This window comes from Eupeodes corollae, chromosome 2, assembly GCF_945859685.1.
Source record: "Eupeodes corollae chromosome 2, idEupCoro1.1, whole genome shotgun sequence".
Lineage (NCBI taxonomy): Eukaryota > Metazoa > Arthropoda > Insecta > Diptera > Syrphidae > Eupeodes > Eupeodes corollae.
In genome coordinates, this window is record NC_079148.1 from 91,026,178 (window position 1) to 91,042,371 (window position 16,194).

General features: G+C 33.0%; 1 protein-coding gene across 1 annotated transcript; it reads left to right on the forward strand.

Moving 5' to 3' along the window:
• The first annotated feature begins 3,006 nt into the window (after nucleotides 1-3,006).
• Nucleotides 3,007-16,119, forward strand: LOC129945113 (uncharacterized). The gene is made up of 10 exons (XM_056054773.1): nucleotides 3,007-3,010; nucleotides 3,268-3,371; nucleotides 3,947-4,144; nucleotides 9,490-9,706; nucleotides 9,788-9,871; nucleotides 9,927-10,060; nucleotides 10,165-10,298; nucleotides 10,419-10,573; nucleotides 10,659-10,900; nucleotides 14,304-16,119. The coding sequence occupies exons 1-10, from the start codon at nucleotides 3,007-3,009 to the stop codon at nucleotides 14,679-14,681; spliced, it is 1,650 nt and encodes a 549-aa protein (XP_055910748.1). The 3' UTR covers nucleotides 14,682-16,119.
• The last annotated feature ends 75 nt before the right edge of the window (nucleotides 16,120-16,194 follow it).

A 16,194-nucleotide genomic window follows, 5' to 3' on the forward strand; every position in this document is an offset into this window, starting at 1 on the left:
CTGAATCTTGTCGAAGTCACCCTGCAAAAGTATGTTGATAACCTCAATTTTTGGGGTGCTGTACGCAATTAGGTCGTCAGCGTACGCTATTGCCTGAGTCAGACTTGCTATCGGATCACTGGTTTAAATGCTAAATATGATCAGCGAGTTAAGCGCTCCCTGTTCAACACCATTTTTAATACCAAAGATTTTGGTAGATGCTACATTGCCAATTTTGACATTAAGCATGTCACAAAGCATAACAGTGGTTTACTTATGCCAAGTCTGTTTAACTTTAGATACAGACCCTCTAACCATACGGTGTCGAAGGCCTTCTTCAAGTCAACCAGACAAGCACTCGCACATCGTCTTTTAGATTTGTTCCACTGGATATCACAAACAAGCTTAGACGCAGCATACTGTCATGATTATCCTGAATTATTTTGTTGTTCTCACCCCACTTGGACAGAGTGGAAATTCGCCGGATTGGAGTTGTCCTTTCCCTTTTTCGGGAGAAAAACGGACCGAATAATATGCATTGTTCAGAACGTTGTTTAAGTGAGTAGTATAAATGTCCACAGCTTCCTGAGGTAAATGTCGTAGTGCAATGTTGGATATACCATCGACACCTGCTGACTTGCTTTCTCCTGCGGATCTTTGACAACAAAAAAGTCACCAACCAAAACGGCGGCGGTGTCTCCTGGATCTATTCCTGTTGTCAGAAGTACGTCTCTGTTCTCTGTCGTCCTCTAAAGCTTAAGCCAAGGAAGGTCGTTCTGATAATTCCTCCTAAAGATCTTGTTAATTTGCGAAAACATACTCTGGTCACTAGAATTAACGGCTCGAACTTTCTTGTTCCAGTACAAATTAATGTTTAATCGATAATTTTCTTTGATCAATTTGTTTATGGGGTGTGTTTAGCCAGGTATGTACGTCGACAAGAGGTTAAAACCCTGAGTTTTCTTATTATACACGTTGGGCGACCCTTCGGGAATTTTATGGTGCCCCTGGGTTACCTAACATGTGTTAGATATTGATTGCCAAATCAGCACATAGATAGCAAAACTTCTCGACCAAGGAAGGTGGATGGAATTTGGAAATTTTGCGAACCAGAAGCGTATTTCACGAAACACTTTTCAATTTACAACTTCATAAAAAGATAATATCGTACAAAGTAAAGTACAAAATATTTCACAAAATTTGCTAAGTGAAAAGTAAAAATGTTATACCAATACAAATACAACTTCTCCATTGAATGAATAGTAGTTTATTTTTAATTTTAGACAACACGAATTCGATGGTACTTTTCATTAATCGAAAACTTACTTTTGTCGAAAAATCATTTCCGATATCAAAGTCCATTCTTAGTTTCACTACTTTTTGATCACTATTTTTAACTCCTTCGTTTTATGTACATACAAGAACTTTTCAGAATAAATACTTTTTGCTATAAACCTTCAATTAAATTGAAGATGAAAAATCAATCATACATTTTTGAAACTGAGATGAATCAAGGCGTCAATCCCAAGATGCAAAATTCATGTATTTTGATACATTCGTCGAAATTAAAAAAAAAAAAAGAGGCTGTTATGCGACCCACACTGATGACTTTTCATCCCGTCTGTCAATTTGTCTGGCTTAAAACTTTTACAAAATGTTCATAACCATGTTTTGAGATAAATAATTTAAAGTTAAAATGTTGCTTTCTTCTCGTAATACTTCAATCGAAAACCATTTCTTATCAGTTTTTTGATGTTTTTGTAGGTTCTCGCGTTTTCTTAAAAAAGTTGTCAGTTGAATTCATCTACGAAATTAACTAAAAATTACCAACAATATTTTGTATTTGATGAAACAGTCTGATTTCAAAATATATTTTTGTTAACAAGATTTTGAATAGAAAACCAATTTATTTACTACCATTTCTTGAGAGTTTTTATTTCTTATGTAACATAATACAGATTGGATTTTTCTAAAAAAAATTTGCATAGAATGAAATTATTTTGAATACAATACCTAAATTTATTTACGAGATATTAGAATCGAACTTTAATTTTTACCAATTTTGCGTACTACTTTTTCTAGACCTTAATTTGTATGTAAAAAAAAAACTGACTATTGGAATTTTATAAAAATTTGATAATTAACGTCGAAAACAATATTTTCTAAAAGATACATTCAGTTTGAAGCCAATAACTCAATTTTCTTAATAGATTTTTGAGTCGAAAATAATTTTTTACCAACTTTTAGTATTTTTTTTTTTAGATATTTATTTTTTGTCAGAAAACTTTCAATTTAATTTCTCATAATATTTTACCAGATGTCAAAAAAGTTATTCTTTGTTGCATACAATTGTTTTGACGATAAGAATATTCAATTATTTTGTTTCAGTTTTTTTTCAAGCACCCGTCCGTCGTATTGAGACGTTTTGAATGGTCAGCTGGCTTCAGTTGTTGTTGTTAAGCTAGACTTTATTTTGATGTTGGTGTAGACCCAAATGACAGTCCTAATTCCTAAGAATGACGAGGAATCGACATATTCCGGTCTTCGGCAACACTTTCATTTACAGCAGCGATATTTTCAGTGGTGCGAGCGAAACGATGATTCACAGACCTCTTAATATCTGTAACCAATCCAGTCTCTTTAAATTTCTTCATCATTTTGCCAATTGCTTGCACAGTGAAACGATTATAATGAACCATAATCTTCTATTAAAGCACAATATGTCGCTGTGGTAGAATCACTATTTTTGTAGTAGGTTTTAACAATTTGTATGCGTTGTGGCGATAGTTAAGCGATCAACTTTCGTAAGTGTCCGACTCTCAACTGAAAAAAAACAAAATTGGTTTAACAACTTTGTTGGACAGATGTATACAATTCCAGGTCTAAACTTTTGAAACCGAAAAATGGATAACCCGTTACAATTTAATAAGTCGCTGGCGTTACTGACATTTTTTGAAAGTCTTTTATGCATTTTTCTATATTTATAACTGTAAGACAACATTAGTTCTTAAGATATGCACTAGCGAAATGGGTAACCCGAACGTAAGAAGATACAAACACACAGACATCTATCTAAACACCTTTTGTTTAGATTCTAGAAAAATGTTGAAACGTTGAGAAATGTCAAAGTTTTCAATTCGTCAAATCGGAACGATAACAATAACTTCCTATGGAATTTTTAAAAAAACATATTTTTATTTTTTTTCAATAACTAACTTTCTTTTAATCTTAATTAATTGCCTTTGCCTTTATTAAATTTGCCTTTTTATTAAATTTTAATCTTTTTAGATATGAAGGTTCCTAAAAAATACTATGTAAATCTACATCTTAACCCGCGGAGAAAAAACAGGCCATTCTCATTGTATGTCAGAGACTTCATTGTTTTTATTTCTGTAAGTATTTTAAACTTATTATTAAAATGTAAGTTTTCAACATCTTGTCTGTCTTCATATTGTAATTATCAACAAACTAAAACTTTATTGTCCCTAAGACTAACGTTAAAAAAGAAAGAATGTTCTATTAACTTGGCTTAATTTTCGTGTTTGCTGGCATGATCTCAGTTCTTTCATCACAATGCCTTCATAAAGTCTCTACCAGCCCTACTAATTCTGTCCAGTGATTTGTGATTTGATCTCTTATTTCTAAATTTCATTGTTATCCCATCCCTTTTTGGATTTTTGAATTTGAAATCGTTGATTATTGCCGGATGTACTGTACAGCACAAGTACACAGAAACAACATAATCTTGACAACATATCTACAAAAACATGCGAATCAATCTCTATTCTTGAGATGATTTCTATTTCAGTTTAATTTTTGCAAGCATAGTATGTTATGTTGCCGTAAAGGCAAAGAGTTGCATTCAAATATTTGTTATAAATCGAAACTGTTCAATAAGTTTAATCCAGAACTATCGCATATCTTAAACCTTAATGCAACATTTTTGTTTGTTTTTCTTACTTTGCAGCTAGTTTCACAATGCCTTGGAGAACCTATAGACTCTACGACTGAGTTTTCTGTAGTAAGTAAGACATCGAGCGTAACGAGTCGAAGCAACAAAACAATTCACTTGCCATTGCTGCCTCCACTACGGAATAGTTCACCTACAATTGCACCTCCTAAACTGGCAAAAAGAGCTGGACTTTTATCAGAATCGAAACATAAGGTAAGAAGATATGAAAATGAGGCCTCATAAATATATATAATATATATATGTATATGTATATGGACGTTGAGTTGAGGTGTAAATATTTGTGTTTGTATCTTTAACTTGCTCAAGAAATGGATATACGAGCACTTTATTGTGTGAAAACAAACTCATATTATTTTATTAAAATTCATCTGCGTAAAGTGACTGATGCCTTGACTAATGAATAATTCCATTGGTATTACAAAAAAGCCAATATTTATATGAAGTCGAGTTAAGCGATAAAATAGGAAGTTTCCACTTTGTTTAAACTGATTTTCTTTTTCGAATTGAAAAAACTTAAAGATCTACGATGTATGAAGTTACATGCTAGGACGCCCTTGAACAATTATTCATTTTGATCAAACAAATTCGTCGAGGTCACGCCCTTAACATAAAGATGAATTTTTGAGAAGAGTTCTCTAAAGGAGGTTGGCAAAATTTAAATAACATACTCATAATGTGTACCTTAACCTTACATTTACATATTTGAAGGGCTAAAGCGACAACTTTAGTTATTAGATTATTTAATGATAACGTTGTCCAGCAAAATATGGTCTAACTATTTTATTTGGACGACTACCTACATATGAAAGCATTTCAAGATTCCAACAGTTTTCTAAATATTTTATATTTAAGAGCTAAAATACAATAGTTAAGAGCATTTTTGGTTCATTTTACGCATAAATGTTAGAAATTGTGTTGAAACGTAGCGTTTTTCCCAATATTATATACGCTTCCAACCACTAGGATGAGGCCACGCATTTTGGAATGGATTTTCGCTTTTTATAGGTGGTGGAAGTGTTGTACAGGGAAACTTTTACTTCCTGTGAATATTTAGGTATTTCACCACTACACATTTATAATATTAAATGTTAAATTGGAAGCGAGCGTTAGAATTCCCAAAGATCAAAAAACAAGCAACTTAAAAAGAAAAAGTCCGTCACTAGAAATAGGCCACGTTCAAAATTTGAAAAAAAAAATATATTGAAGTGCATTAACTAATTGTTTAACATTTATATATAACGTTTTTTAACATTAGTAATGACTACATCTACCATTTTCGGATATAACCTCTAAAAGACTGTTTGGAATAAAAACATACAATTTTTTTAAACAATCAGGAAATTTGGACACGGGAATCACAAAAATCGATCAAGGTGTACTTGTCTTTAAGTTGTCTGCCACCTTTATAAACTTTATGAGGAAGCCATGGCCAAAAGTTTTTAATTATGTTAAGGTCCGATTAATATGGGGACCATGGCGACATTTCCACGTTTTCTGATTGAATTCATTTTCTAACAACCCTCTAAGTGTGGATGTATTGTAGTTTTGGAAAATCCTAGGCAGAGGCCCAACATTTTGGAAAATATTGTTTCAGCAAACATTTACGCCCATGTTCCGACTTTAGATCGAAAGTGAATTGACATCACTTTTCAATTTCACGTGAAATGAAATAGCATGTTCTTCAATTCGATTGATTTCAAAAACTTCGAAATTGCTTCGAACAGTCAGAACGGAAGGGTCATCATTTTTCTTTTGTTTCTGAAGTAAATTTTTTGCTGTTTTAAAGATGGATGCAATATTATTGGCAATTTTAAATGAAAAAAGGAAGCAGAGTTCAAGAGAAAAAATAATAAGAAGAATTTTGAGAGACAAATCAAATATATTGGATTTACCCGACACAATGTAAGTGTGTGAAAATTATGTAGAATTGTTCTGATAAATTTAGTAAATTCTTTTAAGCTTTCATTGTTATTTTAGATTAAAGACACTTTTTATATGTTCTAAACATACCTTCGACGATTCCTTTAATGCAAAAACTTGTTGCAACCCTCCAATTTCTAGCAGAAGGAAGCTATCAAAGATCAATTCAAAGAAATAAAAAATGTGATTTGAATGCGTTCAAAAAATGGAACAAACTGAAATACGGAACATCTGTTTGCATGTTCGAAAATCTAATTCTAATAATGATGAATTGTGGAACACCCAAATTCACTTTCGCAAAGTGTATTCAACATAAGTGAAATGCAGAACATGGGCATTAAAGTTGTTCCTGTTTAATATTGTGGACAAAAACGAAAACGATCGTGCCATAGTAGGTTATAGCTTCCCACACCGTTCCACCTGATGTACAGCTATGATGACTTTCCAAAATAAGCTCATCCTTTCTCAGATCATGGAAATAAAAATTGTATCCAACGGAACGTCAAGGTTGAACCTTTTTTCACCCAATAAGAAAACACGCTTCAATTCACTGCTCTAAGCAACATACTCTCTTGCAAAAATCACTTGATTTTGTGATGCTCCTTGTGTACTTGCCTCAAAACAGGTGTATTTTTAATTTTCTTCTCTGGATAGTATCACTTCTTAGTATTATCCTTTGGGCCGTTGTTATTCTGCCTATACTCAGCTTTTGGCCCTTATTTTAGTCGCTGGTAGATTGAATTTTGAAACAAACCGTAGAATCAATCGCCTTTCGATGTTCTTGGTTCTGCCTTGTGCCTTTTTTGGTTTAAGCCATATTTTTGTGGGTCAGTAATATGATTGCTTACAATTTTCTTGATTCTGTTAAGTCCTGAGGGGCCTCAATCCTTTAAAACCTGTATTTTGTTTTTCTAAAGCTGTCAACAGCGCCCATGCGTGTTTCAAATAAAATTTTAAAAGTTGCTTTGAACACTAAAAAAATAAAGTTGTCAAACCCCAGAAAACGATAAAATTTCCCAGGAAAATGTGATCTGTTTCGTAGAAAAATAAAACAAAATCTTATATAAGGAATTATCTGGCTTTTTTAACGTACTTTTTTGAGTCAATCTTTGGGAGTATATTTATTAATATCGTTGTGAACCTGCTTGCTCGTAGATTGGAGCTGGTGCGAAAAGACAAATTCTAAAATAATACTGTTTTGCGTGAACGTTTTTTTATCTAAAGGAAGAAAACGAAACTTAGTACATAAGTACGTCATTGGCTGTATGAGGGCCATGTAGCAAATTACCTTCACGCTGGGGTCAAGCCGACTGCTAAAAAACAGCCGTTTTGTCAGAGCGAAGGCTCCTTGGGCCCTGGTCAGAGCAGCATTTATATGTCTGTCGAAATATAAATACTGATCTAACCATATACCGAGGTACTTTACCACACTTTTGCTCGATAATGGCTGCCCGTGAAGATCAACGCTGACCATCTTGCGCCAATTCTTACACGTATCCCTCGTGGCTGCAGCCAACGGAGTCCGGAACAGAATTGTCTCCGACTTATGGACATTTATTTTCAGTTTCCAGTCGTCGCAATATCGCTGAATCTTGTTGAAATCACGCTGCAAGAGAATACAAATAACCTCAACCTTTCGGGCCGTTCTGTACGCAATTAGATCGTCGGCGTACGCAATTGCCTTTGTAAGACTACCTATCTGATCGCTGGTGTAAATGCTGAAGAGAATCGGCGAATTCACCGCTCCCTGTTGAAGACCATTTTTAATTGAGAATTTTGTGGTAGAAGTTACATTGCCACTCTTGACAACAAACTTTCTACCGTTAAGCATATCATAAAGTATATACAACAATGGCTTGCTAATGCCAAGCCTGCTTAGTTTTAGGTAAAGACCCTCTAACCATACGGTGTCAAAGGCCTTTTCCAAATCAACTAGAACAGCACCTGTGCATTGTTGTTTTGATTTATTCAATTGGATATCAGAAACGAGTTAAGACGCAACATGAATTGTGTCATGACCCGCCTTGAACCCGAACTGTTTATCCGGAATTATTTTGTTGTCCGCAGCCCACTAAGTCAGAGCCCTATTAATGATCTTTTCGAAAACTTTGCTGATGCTCGGAAGAAGACTTATCGACCGATGATTTGACGGGTTGGAGTTGTCCTTTCCCTTTTTCGGGAGAGGATGAACCACAGTGGTCTTCCAATGCACTGGATAATATGCATTATTCAGTGCATTATTGAAGAGTGTGGTATAAATGTCAATTGCTTCCGTCGGTAAATGTCTTAGTACAACGTTGGATATACCATCGACACCTGCTGACTTTTTGTTTTTTTTTTATTGAATTGAAGATGATCTGAAGCTCAACCTTCGTCACTAACAAGGGCCTTGGTCCCGTTTGCTCGGCGATTATGGCATTTGCCAAGGAATCGTCATTGAACCGCATGAAACCGCAGTCCAACGCACTAACCATCATGCCACGGGTACTACTATTTATGTGGGTACACAAAAAACAAGATGGAATCGAAGATGAGTTTCAGGAATTTAAAGGCAACTTACTATGAAGTTGGCAATCTCGTATTGAATATTTCTTCTTAAGAACCTGAATATTTGCTCTTTCTCACAGAAAATATTTTATGAAAATTATTAAAGCCATCACTAAAGTTTTCCAAATTCCTTATGTGAAAACAAAGATTTGAATTGTTGTTGACAGGAAACTGCTTTTTGGTGCGTATCACTACATAAATTACAAACAAATCATTAGAGTAAATCTTTACGTGTGCAACTAACAAAGGCTTTATAGCTTATATGACCCCCCCCCCCTTGGATAATTAGTTGATCAAAATTTGATGAATTGATGAACTAAGGCTGGATTTCCGATTGTTATCATATTGCTGGTCTAGTCCTCAGTTAAAAGTAGTGTTTTAGCAACAAAGTTTAAATTTTAAAATACCAATTTTATTTACATATATAAAGAAGAAATAATTAAAAATGTAAGGGGGTTTATATCCCTTTACGCAATACGATAAGTTTTAAATTAATGGGTATTCCTACGAAAATAAAAAAATTATCTTCCAGAGGGGGAGGTTTATGACCCCTGTGATCCCCTTTCACCCCCTTGGATCTGCAAACATCTAAAACACACAAATGTATTCGTTCACAAATTTAAATACGTTGAAAGTAAGCCAAGTAAATTGTACTAAAAATTGTTGAATTTCATAATAAGAATAATAAATAAAGCTTGGCTGAGTTCATAATTATAAAAATTTGAAATGTAATGTAGGCCTGGCCATCCGAAAAAACATAGTTTAAAAAATACACAATCTGGAAAATTTTTTCGTTTTCATGTTGAAAAACATTTTCCTTATTCTTCGTTGTTTTAGTTCTCGTATTTCTGCCAAGTTTTAAAATTTCGTTGATAGAAATATACATATTTTCTACAAAAAATTTTCTTTATGAACTGCTTTTACCAAAGCATGATGATTGCACGCATTGTACTCATAAACCTTTCCGAATGTATTTTAAGCAAGACATGGGCATTAAAGTTCCATATACTTTTAAGCTTTATTTAAAACACTGCACTTATTTCAACTTTAATTTTTATTTGTCTCTCCAGGAAGATCATATTACTGATTCCACAGGATATGTACCCATTACTTCATATAGACCTTCAAGAACACATCTATCTCCTCGAGAGCATTTTCCACCAAATTCCATTGCACATAAAAGTGCATATCACACAGCAATTTATGACAGTGAAAATTGGAAGCCCGATAACTGGGAATTGGATTATACTAAAAAGCATTTAAGATTTAATAGCACTCGAGTACAACGTAATGTCAAATTAAAATGATTGTTATTAAAAACATAAACTTCCTTTCAAAGTTGTGTTCGTTTCTTTTTTCTTTTTTTAGATATTGAAGCTGAATGCCAAGATGATTACATGAAAATTAGAATAGGTTTCAATGGATCTTTTAATGGTCTTGTTTACTCAGCAGGTAACTATAATCAATAAATTATTTTCAAAAAATTAACTATTCACATATTTTGTAGGATACGCGTATGATCCAGATTGTATGTACATCAATGGAACAGGAAGCGACTATTTCGAATTCTATATACAATTAAATAGGTGCGGGACGCTTGGTAAAAATGCGCTGCACGATGAAAAAAGAAAGAATCCCACGGTAATATTTTCGATTAATTCATCAGTCTTGACATTTTTCTCTGGAAATACCACAACATCATTATTTATTAAAAACATCATAATTTTAAAAATGGATTTTTTTAGAATTTCATGTGGAATACTGTTAGTGTACAATATAATCCTCTGATCGAGGAAGAATTTGATGAACATTTTAAGGTCACTTGTGAATATGGCTATGATTTTTGGAAGACAGTTACATTTCCTTTTCTTGATGTGGAGTAAGTATTAAGGAAATTTGTTTTCTATTTTCAATTAGAACTTTTCGTAAACAAAAAATATCAATTGAAGAAGCTCCAACATACACACATTTGTAGTTCCGAGGAATTTATTATTTTTAGGGTGGCAACTGGAAATCCTGTCGTCTTTACACTAAGTCCTCCTGAGTGTTTTATGGAAATTCAAAATGGATACGGAATAGGTGGATCACGTGTGACAGGGCCTGTTCGTGTTGGAGATCCATTGACACTTATAATTTACATGCGAAGCAAATATGGTATGGAAATGAATATACATTCAAGCTTTAAATAACTTTAAGACCGGTTATTTTCTATTTTTAATTCAAATCAATTTCATTTTAGAGGGATTCGATATTGTTGTAAATGATTGTTATGCTCATAACGGAGCAAATAAGCGTATTCAACTCATAGATGAATATGGATGTCCTGTTAATGAGAAGCTTATTTCAAGATTTCGAGGATCTTGGTCAGATGGAGGTATATATGAGACACAAGTGTATGCTTACATGAAGACTTTCCGATTTACGGGTTCACCAGCTCTATACATAGAATGTGATGTCCGGATGTGTCATGGAAGATGTCCAGTAAGTTTTTTTGCCTGTGTTCTTAAGTGAAAAATTTAAAAAACAACATTCAAGGATTTGAAGCTTAAGTATAATTTACGTTTACTGGAATGTGTAATTATTTTTATTTCATGAGTTTTATGATTAGATATCTGGTTCAGTTTTGTTCAATAAATTTTAAATCATACTTTCGATTCAAATAACTTTTTATACAAAAAATTCCAGTCATGGTTCATTTCACGGAACAGTGGAGCAAATCTTTACATCGCTTTGAAGAAAGTATGATTATTGTACTTGGTATTTAAAAAGCATTTGATACTGTTTGGCATCAAGTACTTACCTTTCGGATCGTTCAAAATAAGAAGTATTGAATGGATTTAAGTCTGAAACCCACAAAATAAATGCTGGAGTACCACAGGGTTCTGTTCTATCTCCAACACTCTTTCTCATTTTTATTAATGATCTCCTGTCTGAAACTTCTTATCCAACATACTGTTTCGCTGACTCTTAGCTTTTCGTTTTAGAATTACATCCCTCTTCTTCGAGTTTGGAACTGCAACGACAAAATCACTTTGATTGTAGTAGGCGTTTTATTTGAATGACAATTGTCACACAAACAAATTGGTATTGCGAAAGGCGTTCTTATAATAGCGTTTTACTTAGCGTGACTCTACTTGACATTTGGCGGTTAGTGCAATCCAAATTTGAAATCCTTCTCATCGCTATTGTAGCTGTCGTTTAAATTTCCTTTTATGACGAGGAAAACGCCACTTTCTGCCGATGGAAAGTTTTCAAACGCATTGTGAAAAATTAAATAAAAATGCAAGTTTTTCCTCATAGAATTAATGAAGTTAAATCCTTCAAAATCAAATCAAATGGGGTGGCGCAACAGTCCGTTGTGAACCAGGGCCTAGTGACTTACAACTCTCAACCATTCCTGTGTGCGAGTAAAGTTGTCAGGAATGGAGGGGACCTACAATTTTATGCCGAATCCGAACGGCTAGTTTGAGAAAGCACTTTTTCATGACAAGAATTACTCTTGAAGGATTTGTCAATTCCTCGCAAGAGGCAGTACCCGCGAAAATTAATTTTTTTAAATTAAAGTGGCACAGGCAGGGATTGAACCCAAGACCCCTTGCATGACAGTCCAACGCACTAACCATCATGCCACGGGTACTACAGTTAAATCCTTCATTGTCAACAAATTTTAGGAGAGGCGCCCCCTAAACAGAACAAGAAAAAAACATTTTGAATCCGTTGCAATCAGTTCCTTGGGGGCCAATGGTTAAAACGGTAAAGGAGTGGCAAAAGGTATGGTTTGATGCCAAGTTTAAAGTAAAACTTCATTGACTGTTTCCTTCTTGGACGGATTTGAATGGTGTTATTAAAAAGGGGATAGCCTTTATTCAAGCTATTCCTGTTGTAGTTACGATGTTGTTCATCTTTTTTGGTGCTTGAATTTTTATGTCGCTGCCACCTACACGTCCAATTATTCCCGGAACCCCAGCCTTTCATAAAAAAAAGCTTAAACCTGTCTTTTTTTTAGTGAGGATTTATTCAACGAGGTCAAATGTGTGCTTCCATAATTTCGAGCATTTCTTTGAGAATGCGGCTCATCGTTTTTTGTGCAATTCCCCCATTTGCATTCACCCTTTTAGTAGCTGCCTTCAGCAAAAAATCTTAAAGCAGCTGCAAGCTTTAAAATTGGTGGCACCGATAACATGCTCTTTTCGGTACCTTATCTTCAATTTCCTTATTTAACCTAAAAGTACTTTAGGTTAAATAAGGACTCCTTGTCTTGAAATATAACAAAATAGAATGATATGTCCAATGAATCAACCTTGAATGTATGTATGTACTTGTCCGTACTTACTTTGAATCTGGTAAATGTAAAAGATTTGATGTCGATCTTATTTTTTTTCTTTCTCTCAAGAAGTTTAGTTTTTTATTCTCGTTCAACCTATCCTCTTTAAAGCTTAAGAAGCGTTATTTAACAAAATAAACAGTCCAAATCCATACATTTGTACCTTTTTTATATAATTTCACTAAAAAAGTTGTATTTAAATTTTAAAATTGAATTTATTCTTTCGAATATCAATCTCTCATAATCATCTGTTTATGTGGAATGTGTGTGGTTTGCAAATAATAGCTTTTAAGCTACGCAATACGGACTCTTAAAAGAAAGTGACTCGACTTAAAAAGTGACAATTGTCGTTTAAGAAAAACGCCTATTACAATAATTGTGAATATGATAAGCTCATTAAATTCCATGGGGAATATAAAACCACGTGGAATTTTATGCTTCGAAATCCAATTCTGTTGTAATGTTTATTGTCAAAAGTATGGAATAGAAGTGGATAGGGTTTTATCTTTTACACTCTTAGCTCATTAGAGCCGCTTATAATTTTCAATTTTTATATTTCATAGATTTGTCTGTGTCATAAACTATTAAGTCTATGACCCCAGTTATTGACACCCGAATATTATCGATTTGAAATCCACTTGAGGAAAGAATCGTGACATAATATTTGGACTCAAATTGCATTCATAAACAAAACAATCTACGATACATATTTTATGCATACCGACCGACTGTGGCGATATGTAATATGATTAGTTCTACAAACGATATTGTCACTTTGTTGTGACCGACATAATTTGTATGAACCAGATGTAGGTCGCAGTGCATATGAATGAATTATTGTTTTTCTTTTCTTTTCTTTTATTTTGGGTGGATACACAACACTATCTTTTATCGTTAAAGCATCATCCACCACGTCTTGTGAAACTATCGCTTACGAAATGTCGCCAAAAATTTCGAAACGTGTTTGGGTTTCCTTAGGTATAATTCTTAAGTATAACTCCCATTTCTCGGCTGGTGCTCCTGCAACTTACTTATGCCTCTTGGACAGTATTGATTTGAGAGCATTTAAATTAATTGGTGATAATATCATCATAAGTTTATTTATTTCGCTTGAACATCGTCATGAGGTTTCTCGTGCTCGTCTAATACTTTTTTAACGTTATTTTAACTGTTTGGGCTCTACAAAAATTCCTCCCCTTGAAACAGTTCAACCATAATACTAGCGCTTCTAGGAATTCTCATCAGTATACCCTCGAGCTTAACTTCGGTCGTACTGTCAAGTACAGGGATTCATTTTTTAGGCGTACTACGCGAATGTGAAATGCCTTACCACACTCTTTCTTTCCTAGTTATTGAAATATTCAGGAATTCAAAACCAATGCCATTGACATCTCCTTCCAAACTCTATCTCCTCTTCCTAGTGCTCACACTGTGTCTCTGGGTAATAATATCCCTTTGAGTCTGCGCTTGTTATAAATACAAAATTCAATCCCAAATAAATTAAGCATCCAAATACTTTTTAAAAGAAATTTTCTAAAATTTGTCTTATCTTTTTTTCAGAGCCAACCGTGTCACTGGAGAAACTTAAAGGCTATTTCAAAGCGTGACGTCTTGAATTCAACTCCAAAACCAAACACAAATAATTCCCTATCTGAAAATATAAATTTATTTCAATCTTTAAGAGTTTTACAAGAAGAAGAAGAAGATGCAGAAAGTAACGGAGAGACCGCCGCCGATTACATCAAATTATATTCAAAAAGAAAAACTCCAGAAATTTGTATAACAACTTCAATGTTTTCATCGGTTGCAGCAGCTGTATCATTGTTAATATGCATATTATCAGCACTTGTAATGGTTACTTGCTTAAAAATTAAAAATATCGCCACCCAAACAGCTGGATATGAGTCCTATGTTACACATAAGGGACAAATTTCATAGAACAATAGTTGTTTTTTTTTTTAAAATTGTAAATTATGAGTGTTAGCCCGCCATTTTTGTTTTTAAACATTTAAACATATATCTTTGGGCAAAGAAATAGCACAGTTATAAATTTCCTTATAAGAATTAATTTTGTTGGCTTCGGAACTTCAATAACTTATTTCAATTGTTAAGAAAAAAATACATTGCAGTGATAAAAAGATTTTTTAGAGGCAAAGAAATACAACTCGTACCTACAATCGTAAAAAAGAAAACAAGCTCTACGCAAAGAATTTTCAAAATTTTGTAATTTTAGCAATAACAAGTACTTTCTTAGCTCTTTAAAGTTAGCTTGTCAGCCGCTTAGTAAACTTTCAACTAACGCTTGATATCTACTTTGTGGGATAGAGTACCAAATTTCCAGCTCAAAGATCTTTTGAATTGTCTTTCCAACCTTAGGTTAAAATCCTTTTCATAAGGGTTTGTGTCCAGCAGTGAAAGATTAAAAAATATTTGAATATTGTAAAAAACTACTTGTTACGCTCTTAAGTCTTCATTAGTTAATCTAGAGAGAAGAAGCAAATGCTCATGATAGTGTGCATTTGTGTATAGTGTGCTATTTCTTTGTCGATAGCTGTGTGTACCTAAAAAAGAAATCAACAAAATGAGTATGAATTATTAGTTTAAAATACAAATTGCACTCGTTACCTAGAAAAATTCGATTTTATTAACCCTAGAAAAATAACCATATTTCATAGACCATAAGTGATACACATGATTTATACGTCAATTCGAGGTAGGTTATCTTTCTAGGGTTAAAACAAACTCCCACCAATTAGAGAAGCCAACTTCACATCCAATTGTAAACCACACTGATGAAAAGGTAACTTGATTTATCTACATTATATTCGTAACTGAATTTATTCTGTCTTTAAATCAACAAAGAAAAAAATTATAATTTAAGAACAAGGTTAACTTTTATTAAAATATTTTTCACTTTACATTAAGTAATTTATTAACTGTGTCAATTTTTATGTGTTAGAACATAAATATTTTATTTATATCTTGAACTTTGAAGTCTTGGTTTATTTTACCACATCTATACATACTTTGAAGTATTTTAATCTTTACATAGTTTTATTTTTATGTTTTTATTGTTGGATACTTTGTTTTCTATTTTAAATAATAATAATAATAATAAAAAAATTATTACAAAGAATAAGTGTTTTTTAATAACTTTCTTGCAATCATACATAAATAGTTCAAAACCACAGTGAAATTAATATTAGGCAATTAAATCATACATTTTGTAATAGTTTATCATCAGTGTTGTGTTGTGTATCAACACAATATAAAATAATTTGTTTATAAATAAAAGGACTTGTATAATATATATATTAATATAATGTATAATTCTACAATGTGTATAATGGTTTTATTAATACGATTAAAATAATTATTATATATTATACACTTAATACTAATGTGTGTCTACATTAAATTTTAGAAAGAGAAAAATAAAATATAATTGACT

Excerpts from the sequence above, each read along its gene's own strand:
- LOC129945113 (XM_056054773.1), top strand. Across the intron at positions 10,061-10,164 it reads AAAAAAGAAAGAATCCCACG|AATTTCATGTGGAATACTGT; the intron begins GTAATATTTTCG and ends GGATTTTTTTAG. Across the intron at positions 10,574-10,658 it reads TTACATGCGAAGCAAATATG|AGGGATTCGATATTGTTGTA; the intron begins GTATGGAAATGA and ends ATTTCATTTTAG.